Raw genomic sequence first — 19,542 nt, 5'->3', positions numbered from 1 at the left:
GTATCACCTGCATAACACCTTCACAACTACCAAAGAGCTACATAACACCTTAACACACATAAAAAACGTGTCATTCTCTCTCCCTCACAGGTGTTCACTGGCCATGTACCCTACGTGGCTCCAGTATCACTCCGCTATAGGTTACCTGTGGTCTACCCCCATTACGTCGTGCACACCTAGTAGATTAACACTACGCACCTGGTAAACCAACACTGCACACCTGTCTAACGATCATGAGTACACCGAACCTAATCAATATTAAAAGTGACGAGAACTGTTTTTCACCGTAATTAATATTCACGAGAAGACTAACAAACAAACCACTTCCACCAAAATTAAGTCATGGGAAGAAATGAATCATCATCGTCAACATTGGCCAATGAATGCAGACATGTCTTGCTGATTGGTTAATAAACGAGAATCCTACGATGCTGATTGGTTGAGACATGTAAACCCGTGTTGCTGATTGACCAGTGGAAGGAGACATATTTGCTAACATATCTCCATAACAGATCTTACACCACTAAGCTTTGTTTTTAGCTCACTCCATTAAATTAACTCTCCTACACTCTTGTTTATTCTACCTAAGTGTTTTTATTCATTAAATTGTATTCATATGATTGTTTAGTATTTTATTGTCCTGTTTTATACATTGATTCATATGACGTTCTAACTTGAAGACAAGAAACGTGCAGAGAGAGAGAGAGAGAGAGAGAGAGAGAGAGAGAGAGAGAGAGAGAGAGAGAGAGAGAGAGAGAGAGAATGTGTGTTGTAGGATCTTCAGGTGTAAAAATAACTCACTCCTGCACACCTATTCCACTTTGGAGATTGGAGCGATTGGGTCCTGTCTGTCTGTCTGTCTGTCTGTCATCACCGTAACTACTTAATGGGCTACACAATAAGATCATATCATCGTCCTGGGGCCTCCCTCTGACAGTGACGATGACGACAACTACGATAACGATAACTACGACATAATAATGACGATGACAACAGCGTGAAACACACACACACACAGACACACACACTTCAAGGACCACCTCTAAGGGCGACCACTTTTTTCAACGATACTCTCGAGTCTTATGGTTGATATTAATATATATATAAATATTTAAGCTAAAGAAAAACAAACTGAAACGCCCAACCATATTTTTTTTCAACTAAATTGTAAACTTTCAAAGGTCTGACGTCACAGTTCTTATCAGGAGGATGGTGTGACGTCAGTGGAGGTATGAGATAACAATGTATGTATTTACTCCCCAGATGTTACAGGTATTTGTGGTAATAAAACGACGGCTGGGAAGGGTGGATGAACACCTTGGTCAAGTGCAATCTAACCTTACTTAACCCTTCCCATCTACCCTGCCACTGCCTACCCTGCCACTAACCCTATACACTGCCACTATCCCCTTTTCAGCCACTACCCCGTATCCTACCACTATACATCTACCCTGCCACTACCCATCTACCCTGCCACTTCCTCACCTTGTCGGGAGAGTTGAGGAGGTCCCTGGTGGTGATGAGAAGGTGTTCTACGGGTATCCTGCCGGCGGCGTAGTCACTCACCACCTCTTTCAGCCTAGCGTGGTGGGTTCGTGTTAGCACCCTCTGAGATTTCTCATCGATCATCGCCAGCGTCGCCTCCATGTTCTCCGCCGAGGTCTCTCCGCTGTAGACAGAAACAAGGTCGTCAATGTTTGGTGAATTACGTCTGTCTGTGTCTGTCTGTCTGTGTCTGTCTGTCTGTCACTAGGGTTAATACTACGAAGACTGTCACTACTACTTTTTTCCAACGTAACGTTCAACCTCCCCTTATAGCCACACCTTCGCCACCATTTTATTACCTTTTACTACTACTATTAACTAGGCCTAATACTACAAATATGCCTACTACTACCACTATTACTACGACCACTACTACCACTATTACTACGACCACCACCACAACTACTACTACATTTCTCCTACACCAATTCGATATTAATCATACATATCATTTCTTCCCCGACCAGACAGTAGAGAGATGAAGGACTTATTTTACACTAATGAACGACTCTTAGGTTAATCTATTACAAGACGTATTTACTATCTCGCAAGTAACACAGAAAAGTAACATCTCAAGTAACACATTTCAAGTAATACATCTCAAGTAACATAGAACAAGTAACATCTTAAGTAACATAACACTTAACATCTCCAGTAACACATTTCAAGTAACACACTAAGTAACAATTAATACATAGTCGCTTGTCTTGTTATTCATTTATCTCCGTAGCGAAAGGTGAGGAAAACTTTCATTCATTATATACAAAAGGTGTTAAGTCGGATTCTTGGAGGAGTTTCACTAAATTTGAGAGAGAGAGAGAGAGAGAGAGAGAGAGAGAGAGAGAGAGAGAGAGAGAGAGAGAAATAATGACCTCTAGAAGTGTACCAAGTCAACAGTAACGAGCAACAAGCAAGAGAAGACTGAAGAAACTGAGGGTGTTCATCCTGGAGAAAAAACAAAACATACATAAAACTATTTTGTGTTCGGTGTTTTTTTTTAACATAGAGAAAGAAGTGAGTGGTGGTGAGACATCCAGAAGGGTTACGTTATGTCTCATTGGAAAGTTTCCTTGGCGCCTTGTAAGACATCTGGGTTTAAGTTTCAATCAATACATTAAACAATAAGTTATGAGAGAGAGCATGTACAGTAGTGATGGGTATTTTCTATATGTTGTCTCGTCTCTTTGCTGTTGCCTTTTACGCTTGTCTTTAACTTCTCTCTCATATTATTTCCTTCTCTTAGTTCACCTTGACATTAGTGAGAGACTGGGTCTTTACTACAATTCTCGGCACCTGCCCGCCACACCCGTTATGCTATAGGGTAAAGGAGCAAACATTTGGTCTTACAGTTAGTCGACTCTTGAATGGATTCCAAGCGCAATCCTTCACTTCCAATTATTACCTTCCACTGTCCACCGGAAGAAGGGCGGGTGTTTGAGTTAACAAGCTTCAGCTCACTCAGATTTCAGGATCAATAATTCACTTATGACCTAACACGACCTCAGCTTGGCAACTCGGGGTAACTTATGGCAGCTGAGAACATGGGAGGTGGTGGTGCTGCAAGAGCTAGTGTGACAATGTCATCCTTAAGAGGTTAAAGTTACTGTAACACAAGGCAGCGACAAGCAAATAACGTTGCACACTCCACGTCATCCCATAACGCTACTCAAGGCATCGTCTAATAATACAGCCCAGGCTCCGACTCCTGCAGGCGATATTGATTGTACAGACAGTCCTCGCAGGAAGGTAAGTGAGGCGGCGATGCTCTTGACTTACAACACTCGATTAATACAGCCACGAGGATTAATTCAGAGATCTTAAGTTATAGATATAACTTGCAGTTAGTTGTTCCACACTCCTCTCTATGGTTCTACACCCAAGAGTGTTGATTAATTGACATTGACGGCCCGCTTGAGGCAGTGTAGATACAACACAATGCGTAGTACACCTTCTATACAAAAGGGGGGCAGAGTGGACGGTACTGCATTCAACCATCTTCACTTCTAAAACTAAGATTATTTATCCATTTACAGTGGAGTGATCTGGGTGCGAACCAGCGTCCCTTACGATAGGAAGCCACTGTATCCACTCGGCTGCCGCACCCTTGATTAAAGAAATGACAACAGTCCAGCCAAAGCCAAGAAGAAAAATGTTAAAACGAATCTCAGACTCGACCTGGAACTAACGCACTTAAGAGAGCTCAAAGGAAACAAAATTGTTGTCCCTCCTCAGACCACGGAGACTGGTCATACTAAAAAGCGCTGAAAATCTTTTTCCAGAAGCGAGAGCAAGGACGAGAATGACCTAAACCAAGACTAACAGCAATGAACACAAGACTACTTCTTTACACTAGACAATATAAGAACTGATTCTAAAGTCCAGTTCACTTTGACAGATAGCTTAGGTAGTTTAATTAAATACACCTACACACCCAGTACCATAGGCCAGATTAAAGTACATTATAAAGCGTTAAAGAGAGAGACTCCAAAATGATACGTAATGAATGATACTGGTGGAGGTCCTGTGACAGAGGACACCACCTTCCCTCCCCTCCATTTTTCTAACTCAAACCTGGATCAAGACAGAGCTCAAGGTGTAGCCAACCAAGGACAAAAAAACTCCCTTCCCCTACACCATGATTACTGTATCACTGCTCTCCGTGCACCATCAACCGAGGAGGCTTGGGGTGGATCACATCTCCAACTAACAAGGGACTATAGCTGATAATGTCTGCTCGTGGAGAAATTCCCTGCACACTATCCACTGACCTCACTAGACGACTGAGGTACATGGGCTCCGTGGATATATTACAGAACTAACATGTGTACGAAGCTCAGAGGTAAAGAAACGTCATCAGGTTATTCAAGTGACACGTATCTTCCCAGTCTCGAGAAAGCAAAGGTTAAGGTTTCAATATTTACATCCTCATAAAATCATCGTAGTATGAGGACTGGTCTATTGTTTACATTGAATAACCAAAAATCTCCATAAACAATAGAAAATATGAAAAGCTTACTCAACGTATATCTTGGTCACACTCCCACCACACTAACTATGGTCTGCCATTGTGTCCACAGAAACAGGACCCGTACACGTCCTTGGAGTGAAGTCTTGCTCACAGGACAAGAACCAGACTTAGGAGAGCCTAGGATATTTCTTTTCATACCATCCTAAACACACACACACACACACACGCACGCACACACACAACACTCCACTGAACACTAGATCCGGCTAATAATCCCAGACACCCAGGACCACCGGCTTTTATGAACACAGATAAAATTTCACAAGTAGTAGAAAAATCTCCCAGCAAATCCGAGAAAGTCTTCCACCACACCAGCACCACCTTCACTATACCACTCTCAGCTGGAAGGATCTCTCGAGTTCCCACAGCAGTGATTAGAGACTCACTGTGTCAATCCATATTACATTAGTGTCACCGACAATGAGTGAAATATAAAATTTGGACCAAGTGTCGTGTTCAGGTCTGGCCCACGTGAGGACCAGCGCTGGAGCCGTCACCCTACACTCAACCATCAGCCCCTCATCTCTGACTTAGTTATCTGATTTTAGTGATATAAAATAATTCATAGATAACATTAACTTGTATAAATACGTTATATACCGATCTATATAAACTGACCAAAAATGATTATATATCATATCCTTATCTCATATCTGGCAACTACAGTATCATGGCCGCAATATTCATCTCTAGAAAATTGCACCGTAAAACAAGACGCCTCAGATGATGTGTTTATGTAAACTAACAAACTGAATATTTAACGTAAGATGAACTCACACATATTGTCACCTGTTATGTAAATCCTTTTATACTGAGCTGTACATTGTAATCTGAGATCCAGTGGGAAGTTATCCCAGGGCCAAATATAAACCTTTATTTACTATTTCTTTTATCATAATCATTACTATTATATTTCTTATTATGGTAATTATTGACGACAAATCCGTCGCCGATTTTCATAGAAAATTAATTTAAAAACGCCGCAATTTCACTGTGTTTTGTAGTGGATACTGTCGTAGTTTGGGAAAATGTGATAAAATACGGTTAATTCTACTACTTGTGTTAGGGGTTGATCAAGGTGTATACAATCGGTGTAGGAAGTGATGTCACAGTTTTCATAATGATTCATCCAAACTGAGGCATCTGGCCGCGCGCCGTTCACGAGGCGAATTTCTAGCTGTCTAACATTTTTTCTGGCATTCCTTCATATTTTTGGAGGTAAAGTAATTCCAGATGGGTAGTAAAAGTATGTTTGGAGAAGAAACAACCGTGAGATATCACTTGACCGAGTGGTCATGGGTATTTGAGTGTCGCAAACTCTGTACTCTTGTGTATTAGTGTGTACGTTGCCACACGACCAACACAGTGAACCGTTGTCCAGAAAGGCCCCTAACTTAGACGCTCTCCTGACCAGGGTGGGCCTGAAACTACGGCTCACGACTGTACCTGTATTATAGTCAAGATTTATGTACCTCTACAATAATTGAACTCAGTGTACCTTCACGTTATATTATTAAAACATAATAATATTTTAGCCTAATATTATAGAATATTGTATTGGTCTATATCTCTTTTATCTCTCTATCTCTTTCTCTTCAGACTGATCGTTCAATCTCTGTAAATCTTCACCTGACACTGTGATAAAATCGTGGTAAGCCACACCTGTGATTTGTCTTCTCCCAATTATTGAACCTCTCGTATATCTGACCAAGGAGGGGGGGGGGTTAGGAAGGAGGGGGTGAGGAAGGAAGGAAGGAAGGAGGAGGGGGAGGAGGGAGGGGGAGGGAGGGAGGGAGGGAGGGAGGGAAAATAGGAACTGAGCAAGCATATGAGTAAGCGAGTAAAAAAGAATAGTGGATGAGTAAGCTACATGAGTGAGTGAGTGAGTGAGTGAGTGAGTGAGTGAGTAATATTAAGTAGATGAATTAGCGTGAAGAATGATGAGAATAAATTACCAGTAAACTGTAGCCTAACGGATAGCACATAAAATAAACAGATCATAAGAGAAGCAGATTTTGGATTACCACGAACAAGAACTAAATGAGAGGAGAAGAACTTACTTGCTCTGGGTAGGCGGCCAGCAACGCCTGTCGTAGGTGGTGCAGGAGTGGGGGACCTTACCCACACGACGCACCGCCAGACGCAGACGACGCGAGTACTTGAGGATGTTGACGGCCGTGTCGTGCGTCACCGCCAGGAAGCTCTCCGCGTTTACCTCCAGGATCTGGTCACCTACCTGGAGGAGTGAGGCGGATGAGAGTAAGTGTGAGAGGTGAGAGTAAGTGTGAGAGGTGAGGGTGGGTGGAGTAGCGAGGATGTGGGAGAGAGGTGAGGGGAAGGATGTGGGGAGTTGATGAATGTGTAGTAGGAAGGGGAGATGGATGAGAAGTGGAAGAGGAAGACCAATGAGAGTATGAAGGAAAGGTGAAAGTGTGGGAGAGAGAGTTTTAGACAGGGGAGAGAGTAAGAAAGGGGTGAGGAGTGGGAATGTGGGGGGTAAGAGTGTGGGGAGAGGAGGCGAGTGAGATCGTGTGTGGGTGAGATGTGTGAGAGTGTGAGAGAGAGAGAGGTAAGGAAGGAAACTACTTATGAAGAATGTGAAGGGGGACAGGTGACAGTGTGAGGAAAAGATGTAACATTTAGAAAGAGAGTAGAGAGTGAGAGAGAGAGTAGTACAGAGATGAGGGTGAAGGGATGAGGCAAGGATGTGAGCTGAGAGAGAGAGAGGTAGAGGTATAGGTAAAATATGGAAGAGTACAGGTAAAAGTGAACATTACAGGTACATTCAAGCTACAGTAGAAGTCAAGCATAAATTACAGGTATAGTCAAGTCAGTAACAGGTGCCATTAGTCAATTAACAGGGTCCATTTCTTAATCAACAGGTATGATTCGCTAATTAACAGGCGAAAGTAGACTCCACAGGTATGACGGCCCATTAGGGAGAGTGTAAATACAACACAATTTATACTGGTGATAACCGTGGTAATATTACGAGATGTTCTTATTACCACCATGCTATTGTACTATTCCAGATGATACTAAATGTTACATAATACTTCCTAAAAGAGAGCTCAGGTTGTCAAGTGGCTCAGTCATGTTAATATTGTTATTATTATCCACTCTGTATCTGTGTTTTTCTGGCTAAATAAACTGTTTCAAGTCAATTCAATTCAACGAAGACTCACTGTGACTCCTATTGATTCGACCTTCTCACCTCACCACAACTTAATTAACAGGTAGCCTTTTATACTGCACAGACACCAATTCATAGTTAACATATAATTTTACAATGGCTCATTACTGCCTTACCTGAGACCATAACTAACTACCAGGTACGTCAGAGTATTAACATTTTTCAGTCAAGATCAAACTCAGGAAACAGTAAAAGTATCAAAAAGGTGACTTGTTCTAAAGAGACCTACTGGACCCTAACCTGACCTGACCTGACCTAACCTGACCTGACCTAACCTGACCTGACCTAACCTGACCTAACCTGACCTGACCTCAGTAGATGGTATTAGTCAACATTCCCAAGAGGTTCTAATTCTAATCAGAATCAATCCTCTAAACACCTCAATTACGTTACAGTATCTCCATCAAACAAGTTAATGGTGCCGGATGTTACCTCTCTCAAAGCTGTAACTATAACCTTGGACATTTTGACTCAACAACTATAAAGGTGTTGAAGGATGTCAGGTCGAACAAACTTGCCAAGCTACGACGCTGTAACTCTCACCGTGCCTGAGTTATTTTACCGACAGATACAGTGATAAAGAGAACAGATACAAACGACACTGACCCCCTTACTCTGTGTGTGTGTGTGTGTGTGTGTGTGTGTGTGTGTGTGTGTTTTCCTTTATAGTATATTTTTCCCAATAAATAAACCGACCAGTCGTAACGTCACAGTACAAACCATAAATGAAGACCATCATTATTAACTTAACTGATCTTAAATAACTATTCTTTGGTTATGTTACGATATTCCCGTAAATAACGTCTAAAATAACAGAACAAATATTACTATAGATGAAATAATTTACATAAAATAATAACAAAACGCATACTATTATTTGGCTACAGTCAGTTGTGATTTAGGGTTTGTTCCTATTAAGTGCTACATATCTGGGTGTCACGGTGGATGATTGTAGTGTCGAGTCGAGTGTTGGTGAGCGACACACGGCTGCCTCTGAGATATTAACCTGACATCTCCACAGTTCACCTAACACACGCCACACCATAACACTGTTAGGAAGGGGAGAGTGACATATACCAAGATGGCTGTGTCAGGTAGGGATGTGTGTGTCATATACCAAGATGGCTGTGTCAGGTAGGGATGTGTGTGTGTCATATACCAAGATGGCTGTGTCAGGTAGGGATGTGTGTGTGTGTGTCATATACAAGATGGCTGTGTCAGGTAGGGATGTGTGTGTGTCATATACCAAGATGGCTGTGTCAGGTAGGGATGTGTGTGTCATATACCAAGATGGCTGTGTCAGGTAGGGATGTGTGTCATATAACATTGTAAAAATCCATGTTGATTATTTTGCATGCATATATTGTCTTCTTGGCTTCCCACCTCCCCATAAATCTTGTAGGCTCTAATTTGTATCATCCACAAACTTAATTTTATAACAAGCTTTGTCTATATCGTTGACGTGGTTCAGATTCACAAACGAGGCTGGACCCAGAACATATCCTCGTGGTACTCCTCTCAATTTGAGCCAATGTTTAACCACTCCAACAACGCCAAGAACCTGCCGCTTCAAAGGTGTTCTATACGTCGACTGAGAAGCTTGGCCGGTAGAGTTTATCACCAAATCCAGGAATATAAGCAAACGTGTTAGGCAAGATTTATTCTCCAGCGGAAGAGTTTACCAATACGTGCTGTGAGACTAATCTGTCGACAGTTTTCTGCTGCACTTAACATTCATGAAGATCGAGGTGACATTTGCTGATTTCCTGCCCCGATATACTTCCCCTTGATCTTAACGCGAGTGTCCAGACGTGTGTGTTTATAGTTGTATATTTAAAAGACTGTTAATGTGTTTTTATACATGTGTGTTTCTTCACGTGTTAATTATTGTGTATTAATTGTATACGTGGGTTTTTACGCATGTGTATTTATATGTGCTTAAACAAGAGTGTCAAGACGTATTTGTTTAAACGTGTGTGTGGTTTTCAATATGTCCTTATATACGCGTGTTAAACAAATATGTTAATGCCTGTGTGTTAAGACGAGTGTGTTAAGACGAGTGTGTTAAGACGAGTGTGTTAAGACGAGTGTATTAAGACGAGTGTATTAAGACGAGTGTGTTACGACGAGTGCGTTAATATTAAATATGCCCCAGTTTATCCCTTTCTTCCCATACATGTGTTTTCAATTTCTCTCGACCTCCAACAAGTACACTTACCCATATCAAGGTGTCTTACTGTGTGACCCACCTGGACCTAAACTGTGTTAGGTAGCATGGGAACACCTGACCTTCCTTTATAATGTCGACAATACTGATAATTCGAAGAGCAAGACATCGTACTGGTAGTGACATAGAGGCTAAGTAACCCAAATCCAACCCAAACACACCGTATAAACTTTATCCCAATGTTATAAAAAAATCACTTCGTTATATATTTTAAATTTTGACAATATTTCAGTTTATTGTCGTATCTCCTTTACACACACACACACACACACACACACACACACACACACACACACACACACACACACACACACACACACATACAAAACAGTCACGAAATCATACACATACAGCATACGTACATATATATCTAACCCGTATATTATTCTGTACATAACACTATATTATCGTATCATCTCCTTCAGCTTTATCACAAAACTGTAGCCTCCCACCCACACTTGTTCCTCTATATCACAGGAACACGGTAATAACACATGGTGGAGACGGTGTAATGATAATAATTCTTCACGAGGGCGAGGGTGATGTGAAGGATCTATCTAGGTAGGTGGGTGGGTGGGTGGGTGGGTGGGTGTTTGGGTGGGTATTTGGGTGGATCAGTGAGTGAGTGAATAAATGAATCGGTGAGTACATCGTTCATTACTCACACAACACTCGAGATAATTCCATCATCACCCCTCAGTGTTTTAGGGGCAGCTGGGGTATGAACAAAGAAAATCATATATTCATTAAAATCCCCAAAGATCTATGTCACATCACCCTTACCTCCCGTGAAGGACCACACATACATACATACATACATACATACATACATACACATACACACATACACACATACACACACACACACACACACACAAAAGGTAATTTATGTTCGCTTGAATAATGAACGACGACGTGTTAATACTGCCAGGGGGAGCAAAGCGGTCATGGACTGAATTAATTATCAATAGAGAAGTGTGTGTGTGTGTGTGTGTGTGTGTGGGTGTGTGTGTTTGTTCAATTTAATCACCAAAGGCTGGGGACTTAACGAAGGAGCTCCTCTATTAATAAAAACAACTTCCTGAACATTATTTTTGTTTAATTATGTTTTATTGAACATTATTTTTTTTAATTATGTTTTATTAAGTTATTTACGCCTGTTTGATTTCTTCAAGTCAATTGCCATAGGACTGAGCCATAGAGTTTGCGAAATATTATATTCATATACTTTATTTCCTCAAATATTCTATATATTTCCAATTTGGTCAAATAAACTTAAAACTAATATCATAGACAATATTACTATAAAAAATGAACAAGAGTTGAACACTATTAATATTTTAGTGAGACGCAATACTGACTATACTGTATTTGTCACACGTTCAAGACACTTATGGTGACAAAGGTGTTATGATTCTTAAACTTTCCGCAAGCAACATACATATTTTTCTCCTGGATGGGGTAAGGTGGTAGCTAGTATAAGGTGGTAGCTAGTATAAGGTGGTCGCTAGTATAAGGTGGTAGCTAGTATAAGGTGGTAGCTAGTATAAGGTGGTAGCTAGTATAAGGTGGTCGCTAGTATAAGGTGGTAGCTAGTATAAGGTGGTAGCTAGTATAGTAGGGTGGTAGCTAGTATAAGGTGGTAGCTAGTATAAGGTGGTAGCTAATTATAAGGTGGTAGCTAGTATAAGGTGGCTAGTATAAGGTGGTAGCTAATTATAGGGTGGTAGCTAAGGTGGTAGCTAGTATAGGGTGAGTAGCTAGTATAAGGTGGTAGCTAGTATAAGGTGGTAGCTAGTATAAGGTGGTAGCTAGTATAAGGTGGTAGCTAGTATAAGGTGGTAGCTAGTATAAGGTGGTCGCTAGTATAAGGTGGTAGCTAGTATAAGGTGGTAGCTAGTATAAGGTGGTCGCTAGTATAAGGTGGTCGCTAGTATAAGGTGGTCGCTAGTATAAGGTGGTCGCTAGTATAAGGTGGTCGCTAGTATAAGGTGATAGCTAGTATAAGGTGGTCGCTAGTATAAGGTGGTAGCTAGTATAAGGTGGTCGCTAGTATAAGGTGGTAGCTAGTATAAGGTGGTTGCTAGAATAAAGTGGTCAACATAATTTGAAGAATCAGAACTATACATACATACATACATACATACATACATACATACATACATACATATATATTTATTTACCTGCCAATTTAGTAAGTTTACCTGAGTTAGTAAAGCGTTTATTGTCTAACTTGTGTCTCTTGTTCCTTCAACTTTTACAGTGGCCATAGTTAACCCCACACACTGTGGTTAGGTGAGAGAGAGAGAATGTTTACTTCTCTCATTAACACGACATCAGCTGCTTAAAGGTTTTTCGTTTACGGTATTCGCCTTAAGACACCGCTGGCTGAAGGCGGGCGAACGTTCGTCTGGTGCAGCTACTATTCTTTTATCATGGGTTTGGGAGAAATGTCAGGTGTTCTTAATTGCCCGTGCTGGCACTAGTTTCACGATATTCCTGCCACTAAAGGCGATAAAATGGTTAAAAATTTCGTCTGTCGTAACTATCATAAATTTGTCATAGGTAGTGGAGGTGAGCGTTCAGCTCTCTTGATTACTCGTTCTGGGTAATTGCAGAGGAACGCCAGGCGCTCTTGATTGCTTGTGCTGGAGAGATTTTCACAGCGAGAGAGGAAGACTTAACACAAAGAAGGGGAGAGAATTAAGACTAAAGAGAAAGAAAATGAAAGAAATTAAAACAGAGAAACAGACAAAGAGAAAAGACTGAAAAAATATCTTGCCTTCAATTCTTAAGGACTATCCAGAGTAACAGACAAAAAAATAATTTTTTTTTTAAGATGATGACAACATGACCAGGTATTCTTGTCGGCCTTGGGACTCTAAATAGATAAATTAAACGCCTGAATGAGAGACTAACATTGACTCTAGACCAACATAACAGGCACGAGTCCATCAACACCCCCATGAAAAATAAATAAATAAATAAATAAATAAAGCATATTCCACGACACGGATCAAGAGACAGAGCAATTTCCCCCCCTCCAAAAAAACTGGATATCATAGACTGCTATACCGTGAACCTCAACCCCTGCTATGTAATTTTACGCTTGGTTCACACTAGTGCATATTCTTTAGTCGTGAAATGTGATTCAGTGACCGGTTTTACTTCACTTCCTGTAGCTAGAGACTATTACCGTAGAGTGGACTATAAACACACTACATGGAGTACTACAAGGCTGCCATAGACTACCTGTACATGTAGGACAAGTAGGAGTTCACTATATCCTCAACCCGGAGCTGTGTGCAAACCAATCCTGATTCAACCTACGACTATCCTGCCTCTAACCTGTTCATACCTTGACCTGACCCAACCTGCCTCTTAACTCACCGATAATGTACCCCTAATCAGCCCTAATCTACCCTAACTTTAAACCTATCCCTATCCTTACCTACCCGTAATCATAAGCAATACACCTATCCTAACCTAACCTAACCTGAAGAACCCCCAGGTAACAGGTCCGTGTCTACAACAAACTGAAGAAGGCTTTCGTAGTGCTGAGTAAGGAAGGTCTCACATGTTTACCAACTTACGACTTGAGGACAGACAAGACACGGAGCCCAGCTGAGGTAATAAAGCCACTTGTTTCATTGTTATTGTATTTTCCTCTCTCTCTCTCTCTCTCTCTCTCTCTCTCTCTCTCTCTCTCTCTCTCTCTCTCTCTCTCTCTCTCTCTCTCTCTCTCTCTCCTATCGTCATATTCCTCATCCACTCCATTTTTCTCTTCTTCACGCTTCTACTTCTTATCCTGTATATCTCTTATTGCCCTCTTCTCTTCTCTTTCTCCCTCTTCTTTATCATCTCATTCTCTTCATAAAGGTCTGCTTCTCCTTTACAGTTTATCTTATCATCATGTCATTCATCTCCTCCCACTCCATCTCCTCTTCCTCCATCTCCTCTTTTTCCATCTCCTCTTTCATCTGGTCTCCCTCAATTTATCAATCATCATCTTTATCAGTTTCCCCTCCTCCCATTACCAACATGACCACTCTTTCAGGCAATTTTAGATGACTATGTTCTTTCCATCTTTTTTACCCCAGGATATTGAGATATTTCTGTCGAGGTGTCAAGTGTTTGGGTGTATTGTACGACCCACATATAGACCTTAAGTATAAGAGTAAAAAGGTTCAATTTAACTCCACCGTGATCTTATTTTATCGTGATATTAACCAGTAGGTTTATTTGAACTTTTATTATGTAAATTCCAAGTCGCCGCTATACTGTTTTTTTAAAGGATATTGGTGGGATTTTCAAGGTCATAAACTCAGCAAAAAGTAAAAAAAAAATAAATAAAAAAATAAAAAAAGTGGTCAGTTTAGTTACGCCGTTTTACAATGTGTATTATTTTTAACGAGGTAATATACATAGTCATCGATGTATATGTATTAATGTTAATGAATACAGAGTGGATATATATATTACTGCTAGGAAAATAACTTATGGAAGAGGATCAGAAGAATCAACCAATCAGAGGCTCAGTAAAAACTACCCTAGATTAGGTTCGTTTAGGTTAAGGTAAATTAGGTTATGTTAGGTTAAGGTAAATTAAGTTAGGTTAGGGTAAATTAGGTTAGGTTAAGGTAAATTAGGTTATGTTAGGTTAAGGCAAATTAAGTTAGGTTAGGTTAAGGTAAATTAAGTTAGGTTCGGGTAAATTAGGTTATGTTAAGGTAAATTAGGTTATGTTAGGTTAAGGTAAATTTAGTTAGGTTAGGGTAAATTAGGTTAGGTTAAGGTAAATTAGGTTATGTTAGGTTAAGGTACATTAAGTTAGGTTAGGTTAAGGCAAATTAAGTTAGGTTAGGATAAGGTAAGTTAGGTTAGGTTAAATTATCTTAGGTTAAGTAAGCTTAGGTACTACAAAAACACACACAAAAAAACACCCTATCAAGACCAAGAATAAAACAGAACCGTGGAGCTCAAAACAGGTCATTCCTCTTAGAAAAATACATCATCAGTGTGTTTTTCCTTCCAAGTGCCTGAAGCCTCGACAACTATCTGAGAATCCTTGAAAATACAGAAGAGGAAGAGACTAGGAACTGGCATTATATATATCAAGGGTAAAGACATCGAGCAAGAAAATACGAAGAAATACAGGAGGAAATACGAAGAAATGCTAAGTAAATACGAACAAATGTGAAGAAAATACGAAGAAATAAAGAAAATTCGAAAAAAGGCGAAGAAATACGAAGAATGAGGAAGAAAATAAAAAGAATGAAGAAATAGGAAGAAAACACGAAGAAATACAAAGAAATTGAAAATACGACACAAATACGAAGACAGAAAAAATACGAAGAAATACGATTAAATACAAAGAAAATACCAAGAAAATACGAAGCAAATACGAAGAAAATAAAAAGAATTACGAAGAAAATAAAAAGAATTACGAAGAAAATAAAAAGTATTACGAAGAAATAGAAAGAAAATACGAAGAAAAACGAAGCAAATACGAAGAAATACCACGACTTCAGACCGCGTAGTGGAAGACACAATCTTTACACAATTAAGATAAATCCCACAATTACTGCAAGATAATGGAGAGCGTGTGTACGTATTGTTATATCTGATTCCTCCCTCTCTCGTACGCTGGAGAGTTTCCCCCGTCAATATATTAAAAGAGTTCCCCATCAACACACTAGTCTCCCCGTCAATACATCGCGAGTTTCCCCGTCAACACATCGCGAGTTTCCCCGTCAACACATCGTGAGTTTCCCCGTCAACACATCGTGAGTTTACCCGTCAACACACCAGGAGTTTCCCCGTCAATATATCAACGGTTCCCGCGTCAACACAACAGTTTCCCACGTCAACACATTAAAAACTCCTACTGTACATCGAAAAAGAACTCCCAATCCTGACAACCATTCTTAACCTAACGTTCTTTCTCAGTATGGTAGAGAAAGCAGAAAAATGTCTCTCAGTATGGTAGAGAACGCAGAAAAATCTCTCTCAGTAGGGTAGAGAACGCAGAAATATCGTATAATGTTCCTCACACCTTGGACAAAAAAAAAAGGTGCTTCGTTATGGCTTGAAACAAAGACGAAGTACAGGAAAAGGCTTTGTGCTTCTGCCCACGAAAATATATTGATGTTGCTGCAGGTAGTGGTGGAACTTTGGGGGAGTGGTGAAACTTTGGGGGAGTGGTGAAACTTTGGGGTAGTGGTGAAACTTTGGGGGAGTGGTGGATCTTCGGGGCAGTAGCGGTGGAACTCTGGGGCAGTAGCGGTGGAACTCTGGGGCAGTAGCGGTGGAACTCTGGGGCAGTAGCGGTGGAACTCTGGGGCAGTAGCGGTGGAACTCTGGGGCAGTAGCGGTGGAACTCTGGGGCAGTAGCGGTGGAACTCTAGGGCAATGGCAGTGGAACTCTGGGACAATGTGGTGGAACTCTAGAGCGGTGGAACTCTGGGGCAGTAGCGGTGGAACTCTGGGGCAGTAGCGGTGGAACTCTGACTATTGTTCGTAAAATAATAATGAGAAAAGTTTGTGGTACCAGATCATTCATGCTTAACAGTTGTGGTAGAATTCTGAGAAAGATTTGTAGGAGAAATATCGGTAGTGGTGGAACTTTGGAACTGGTATGTGGCAGAACTTTGTGAATGGTTAGGGGAGGAGCTCTAGGAATCTTGAGTGGCAAAACTGTGGAAATGTTTCGACACATGAGAGCAGCTCAACAGACCTTCAACGCGGCAAAATTCACGCAGTGGCCCGGGACTTCCCCCTCAAGCGTCGACTGGCATGCACATACTCACCACCCTGGACCACCACACAGACCATGAGTGCAAGTGCGTTTTAAAATAGGTCCAGGCACTCACAGGCACTCTAAGGCACAATCCTGGCCTTCATAGTAAAGCTGACGAGTAGGGTGTAGAAGGGAGAAGAGGCGGAGAGAGAGAGAGAGAGAGCTTTGAGAGGAGATGCTTAAGGGATGTGGAGGAATAATCCGATTGGGATAAGGGAGGTAAGGAGAAACGATAATGGTGTAAGAAAGACATCAAAGTGCAAACAGAGAGAGAGAGAATATCCCACATAAGACAAGAACCTGAGTAGACCCGTGAGCCAAACTACCAATGCACAGTAATAAGACGCTGCAAATCAAGAGAGAGGACGAGAGCGAACGACATCCCATACAGGTACTATATTCCCTCGATTTATTAGGATTCCCTCGCCTGAAAAAGACACATAATATCCCTGTGATGGGTGACTTATATGACTTCCTATATCTGAGTCCACCAGTCGGCTCGATTTTTTTTCGTTTATCTCATTAAAAAAAAAAAAAATTATGAGTTATCAAAATTGGAAAATGGATATGTAAAATATGTAAAGTGCCAAAACAAACGTGGGAAATTGTATATTAAACAGAAGTGAAACAATGAGAAAATAATGTAAGTAATGATGGCGAAGTATTGATTAATAGCTGTGATAGAACGTACTGGGAATAAAAACTTCTCAGCAAACAAATATTCTATTCGTCAGGTCAGTGAAGGCCCATATGGAATTAGAAGTCGGTTAATAGCGTCGTCACTAGGGATAAGGATGTTGAAATTTGGGATGTGGACATTATAGGGACACAGACACTAGGGACACAGACACTAGGGACACAGACACTAGGGACACAGACTAACGCGGGATATTTCTCAAGGGTCATTTTGGCATTTATATTTATGAGTTATATCGCCGCCATATTTATTACATCTCAACTATCAATTAATAATATAAATAAAAGAAATAACCGTAAGTCTGAGCGAGGCTGGAGGGGGGACAAGGCGCTCCTCTCACGGGTAATGCTGCATCAAAGATAACAAACGATAAAAAAAAAATATTGCGAAAAGACAGAGAATAAAAGTTGAAGAGGGATAATGGACCATCAAAGGAGCCAGATGAAGGAGTAATGGGATAATAGTAGTTTGTATTACTCATCGTGTGTGTGTGTGTGTGTGTGTGTGAACAAAGCCTTAAGAACTTCGATAAAACACACAAAAATATGAACCATTTTAGCCTACAAGGAACACGCGACCACTTCCTTACTAGTGAAACCTCCTGGTAGGGGTGGTGCTGAAAGTAGGTCCCCCGAGGCCCTGATAAGGACAGCGAGTATACAGTACAAAATAATACACCTACAGTTTACAAAAACGTAATTGAGGCCGGCACCGCACTAGACTCCTGGCACTTCCTACATTGTTAAGTTAGGTAACGTTTCACAGCGGAGTCTGGCCGGCTGGGGGTTCCTCTGGCCCAAACTAGTGGCCCTAAGTACAGTACAGGGTAGAGGCAACAAAAAAAATTAGCCACCAGGTAGGGTTGCACCTGTAGCCTATTGAGTAATGTTAGCGTTAATTATCCGGGAAGTAGAGTTAATGACCCCTACTTACCTCTCCCTAACAAGCGCTGTGAGAGGTAACAACAATAATAGACCAGGTGTGAAGGTCGTACCTGTAGGCCAGCTTTGTGAGCGGCAGAGTCGTCGTCTACGCCGGTGATGAAGATGCCCAGGCCGTACTCCACCCCTCCTCGGATCATCAACCCCAGCGACTCTGACCCCACCACCTCCACCTCCACCTGTAGGAGAAAGAACTGTGGTTATTGTCTCAATCATACACACACCTGTCTTAATGATAACCTTACCCACCTACACCTGCAGTATATAGTTGTATTATTACTTGCACACAGCATATACTGTATACGTTATACGTTCCTGCCATTTCCACCTGCTATGTATAAAATGATATATACTGTATTACCTTCATTGCAACAAAATATACAACAATACACCGCTATCGTACCAACCTCCACCTGTAATATAAATAAAACGTGGTTAGCTTGTTGGAATGAACATACTTCTATCACCACCACGATCCTTCCACCTGTTACTAGATCGCTGAAGTACACATACTTTTATTCCCCTACACCCATATACTATACACCACCACCAATGAACAAGAGAGTCGTTTTAATGTCTTGTTACTGTATATATACCTACTAAACTATCGCTACCTGTATACCTACTACAGCACCAACACCTGTATAAGATATACACCTGTTCCACCAACACCATCCAGGTGTATAACAAATTTTCACAGCGGGTTCCCCAACTAGGGACAAAGAACTCATGTTTTAAACACAGTAACTACACCCAAGGGAGAGCCGTAGTTACCTCTTTGTCAGACAACATTTATCTAACATATAACAATTCACGAAAAGTGTGTGTGTGAGTGAGAGAGAGATGGTGTGTGTGTGTGAGTGAGGGTGTGTGTGTGTGTGTGTGTGTGTGTGTGTGTGTGTGTGTGTGTGTGTGTGTGTGTGTGTGTGTGTGTGTGTGTGTGTGTGTGAGTGGGGGTGTGTGCGTGTGTGTGTGTGTGTGTGTGTGTGTGTGTGTGTGTGTGTGTGTGTGTGTGTGTGTGTGTGTGTGTGTGTGTGTGTGTGTGTGTGTGTGTGTGTGTGTGAGTGTGTGTTTATTTACAGACATGAGAGCGGTATAAGAATAATCATGGT

The 19,542-nt window shown here is 41.1% G+C and overlaps 1 protein-coding gene across 1 annotated transcript in view; it reads right to left on the bottom strand.

Annotated features, from left to right (window-relative positions):
- Positions 1-19,542, bottom strand: part of LOC121868648 (membrane-associated guanylate kinase, WW and PDZ domain-containing protein 1-like) — a 96,757-nt gene that overhangs the window by 29,547 nt on the left and 47,668 nt on the right. Inside the window, exons 3-5 of the mRNA XM_042369483.1 lie at positions 18,484-18,609; positions 6,634-6,809; positions 1,486-1,669 (exon numbers count right to left, since the gene is read on the bottom strand). Of these exons, the coding sequence (XP_042225417.1) occupies positions 1,486-1,669; positions 6,634-6,809; positions 18,484-18,609 (486 nt within the window). The remainder of the gene's footprint in view (positions 1-1,485; positions 1,670-6,633; positions 6,810-18,483; positions 18,610-19,542) is intronic.

Source organism: Homarus americanus, unplaced genomic scaffold, assembly GCF_018991925.1.
Source record: "Homarus americanus isolate GMGI-L3 unplaced genomic scaffold, GMGI_Hamer_2.0 scaffold30535, whole genome shotgun sequence".
NCBI lineage: Eukaryota > Metazoa > Arthropoda > Malacostraca > Decapoda > Nephropidae > Homarus > Homarus americanus.
Note: the sequence above shows the minus strand (reverse complement) of the source record. Positions and strands in the feature narration are given on the sequence as shown.